The sequence below is a fragment of the Pundamilia nyererei genome, unplaced genomic scaffold (genome assembly GCF_000239375.1).
Source record: "Pundamilia nyererei isolate P.nyererei 1_Seehausen unplaced genomic scaffold, PunNye1.0 scaffold00609, whole genome shotgun sequence".
Lineage (NCBI taxonomy): Eukaryota > Metazoa > Chordata > Actinopteri > Cichliformes > Cichlidae > Pundamilia > Pundamilia nyererei.
In genome coordinates, this window is record NW_005188010.1 from 91770 (window position 1) to 95847 (window position 4078).

A 4078-nucleotide genomic window follows, 5' to 3' on the forward strand; every position below is an offset into this window, starting at 1 on the left:
CCTCTGGTGCAAATTACTGACCTCTGTCATCATTTTAGGTGGGGGAACTTGCACAATCGGTGGCTGACTAAATACTTTTTTGCCCCACTGTACATTGTTTTTCAGAAAATAGGCATTTAAAATATTAAAGTAAATGAAATTGTTTGCAAGAAAAGAAGACATTTTCTAACTGCGTCTTTGTGTAATATGGCTGTATAAACTCCATGTTAGCTTCATGATATTGAATTTCCACTTAAGCTAACATTCCTGTGACCTTGAACAAGAGCAGTGGCTAAAGAGTAGAGAACTATTTGATATCATCTGATTTACATATCTATTACCTGTCCTTGGTAGGGCCACATGCAAAGGCAGCTGAATAAGTAAAACTTAACCAAATTTGGTGATAAGCAAATGTATATTTTGCTGTTTCACTTACATTAGAGTTAAAGGTCCAGATTATTAAAACATTGACTGTATGTGATGCTGCTTTGCAGAATGGAAAGATGGTGAAGAGACCAGAGTTTAGTAATTTGACCTTTGCCGATGCTGGAGACTACATCTGTGAAGTTTCACTGACTGGTCTGACACGACGTCAGAGCTTTCAACTAGTCATAGAAGGTGAGGAAGAATGCAGTCTTCACACACATTGATACTTGGCAGGACCACTTGGCTTCATATTTTAATACACAATACTGGGGTCGCTGTAGCTCAGGTATTAGAGCAGGTCACCTACTAAATGGAGGGTTGGTGGTTCGATCCCAGTCTACTGTTGATGTTATTGTCACTGAACTTATAGCTTTGAGGCTTCTTTCATAAATTCTCTTGAACTTTATACCCGATGCACCTTCACTGTAAGATTTACAAGGGCATAACAACTCAACAATGTTTAGTTTGGTTGTCTGAAAAAAAAAACTATATGTTGTAATATTTTGTAAATTCAATTATGTTGCATGGTCTGATGCCAAAGATAATAATGTAAAAAAGAAAAATAATGTGTTTGTATCAGGAAAGCCTCGGATCACCAACCTTACTAAATATCGTGCTGCTGATGGCAAAGACACAGTCCTAACCTGTGAAGCTGAAGGAGTACCAAAACCCCAGTTCCAGTGGAGCGTCAATAACCCAATAAAGGTAAGTGTTGTCATCGTGTGTTAGTACCTTAAGCACATGTCCAGTTAGACAATGGAGAGAGTATCAAAGGGTGGGTCGATCCCTGGCTGCTCCAGTTTATGCAGCTGTAAGATAAAGGAATAGAAAAGTAGCTTGTATGAACTCCTACCAGAATGATTTTGCTCGATGGGTTTACTGTCAGATTTATTTACAACAGCTTGTGCTGCACAAAGTGCTTTACAAACTAAAAAGGAACTAAATAAGGCACATGCATGACAATGATACAATAAAAATATAAGATCGAAAGAAAAATACAATAAGATAATAAAACAACTAAGAACAACAATGACTCGAGGCTATTAAAGCAAACAAAAAATTGTTCAAGTGACATGTGCTAGAAGCCAGTCCAAAAAAATGTGTCTTCAGTAGAGATTTAAAATTTTCCAGTGTTTGTGAGTCTGGGACCTGCCACAGAGAAGTCTCTGTTGCTACAAGATTTAAGTTTAGACCTTGAAGTGGATAACATGTAGTCGAAACACGTTCAGAGACATTAGTTGGAAGGTATGGCTTTACCTTGGCTAGCTGTCTGAGATGGGTAAAGCTACTTGACTAGTGACTACTGAACTCAACTGCCTACACAGTTTAAAGGAACCATGAAAGTACACATCAAGGTTTTTAACATTTGTCTTACAATGAGCAGATAAAGGGCCCAGAGTACTGTCGATATTTACTAACAGAGATGCCAAAAATAACCATTTCTGTTTGGTTTTCATTTAGTTTTAAAAGATTTAAGGACATCCACTGTTTAGCGTCTTTAAGGCAATTAGTCTCTTCAAGTCATCTGCAAAACAGTAAAATAAAAGGTTATACTATGAAAAAATAGACCCCAGTGACAACATACCGGATCAAACAAGGCTGGACCCAAAATTGACCCTTAATTCACCCATAATTAAGAGGGGCTATTTTTGAGCCATGTTCATATAAAAGGTCCTTCCAAATAAGTATGACTGAAACAACTGAAGAACAGATCCTTTAAGGAGGATATCATGGTCAACTGTGTCAAAGGCTGCTGCCAGGTCCAACCACAAGAGGGCAGCAGGTCTGCCAGAACCCACAGTTAATAGAATATCATTAAAAACCCCTAAAAGTGCTGTCTCAGTGCCGTGTAGTAATCTAAAACCAGATTGAAAAATTTCAGAGATCCCATTAAGCCTGCAACTGTGAGTAGACCAATTTCTCTAAAACATTTGAAAGAAAGGGGTGCTTTGAAATTGGCCTGTAGTTAGCCAGAACAGTTGGGCCCAGACTGTGTTTTTTTTAAAAAGGGGCTCACCTATAGCGTCTTTAAAACATGATAGGGAACAACCTGTAACAAGGCCAGTGTTAATTAATCTCTGGATATAAAGACCAGTAATATCAAAAATATTTTTAGTACACTTAAAAATTAATTTAAAATATCAGAAAATCCTTGATGCTTTCACAGCTTAAGTTAATTATCCCAGGATCAAGAAATGCGACACAAAATTGACACACTATTAAACCATTAGGTGCTCGTCTTTTAGGTGCTGATCAAACTTAAGAAAAGTTCTGGTCATAAAATCTGAAAACTCTTGGATAAAGTGCTTATAATTGTGCAAAGGCGCAGGACTATTCAGGTGTAGCTCAAAAAGCTGGATTTCGAAACTTGAGAATGAATAATCCTGCACTGCTTTATGGCAACGGAAATGGGTGTTGAACACTATAGCTAAACCAGCACCACTAGGTCTGAGGGAGGCTGAAGAATGAGCTGGAGGAAGAAAAAGCAACAGACTTGTCACGTAGAAGCCAAGTTTCTGTCAAAAATGGAAAATCCAGCTGCTGCGACTTTAAGTCATTTAATACAAACATCTTGTTTGCTGGTGAGCTAGCATTTAATAGAGCCGGGAAGGGTGCAGACGTTAAAGTATGAGCAAGGGTGCGAAGATTTGTGGGATACATGCTACGTCCAGAGGACCGAAGCTGCTTAGGAAAACGCGACACAAAAGTGACACACTATTAAATCGTAGTGTGGACCAGCTGATCCAATGGCGTGGGATCTCTAGGGGCAACAGGCAGAATCCATCTAATAGTGTACTCATCTGGTCTAGTTCCATAAGAAGCACAGAGATGAGCCCTGATTCTGGCGAGTGTACTAGCCAGCTTTTCCCGTTCCCTTGGGTGCTTCTTCCAGTGTGTAGCATAAGGACATGAGGATCCTAGGACATTTTGAGATATTATATATTGAAAGGAAGAGAACTAACATCATGACACCATTATGTAACTGACAAAGAACATAGAAAATATCCTGTAGAATAGTTAAGCCAATACAATGTGTTGTGTGTGTGCCTTCAGGAGGAGAGCTCCTACATCAATGGCAAAGTGATTCATAAAATCACCATAGTCCCCAAGGAGAACTTGACTATCACTTGCAACGTCAGTAACCGCCTGGGACAACATGCCGAGACAATCAGTGTTTCTTCTGGTAAGTTAATGCTGTGAACTACTTAGTTGGTTGGCTTTATTTTATACAGACGTGAGGAGTGAGAGAGGTGTGATAATTCTGTGCAGTGGATAACTAAAGTCAAGATAAGATAAGATAAGATAACCTTTATTAGTCCCACACATGGGAAATTTGTTTTGTCACAGCAGGAAGTGGACAGTGCAAAAGTTATGACGCAAAAATTAAAATACAATAAGAATAAATACAGTACACAGCTGTACAGAATAGAATAAAATAAAATACTATATACAGTGGAATAAAATAGAATAAAAATATACAATAAGATAAAAATAGAATACGAATGCTATATACAACTATGTAAAAATACAACGATGCCAGAAAAGATTATTGCACTTAGTGTTATTGCACATGTATGGATGTGTGTGTTTGATCAGTTAAAGTTTTTATTATGGAGTCTGACAGCAGTGGGGAGGAAAGACCTGCGAAATCTCTCCGTCCCACACCGTGGGT

General features: G+C 38.4%; 1 protein-coding gene across 1 annotated transcript in view; it reads left to right on the forward strand.

Moving 5' to 3' along the window:
* The window catches only part of LOC102202101 (CD166 antigen homolog), a 43468-nt gene that overhangs the window by 30389 nt on the left and 9001 nt on the right, over positions 1 to 4078 (forward strand). The window contains exons 10-12 of the mRNA XM_005754624.1: positions 474 to 597; positions 986 to 1110; positions 3460 to 3589. Coding sequence (XP_005754681.1) covers positions 474 to 597; positions 986 to 1110; positions 3460 to 3589 — 379 coding nt within the window. The remainder of the gene's footprint in view (positions 1 to 473; positions 598 to 985; positions 1111 to 3459; positions 3590 to 4078) is intronic.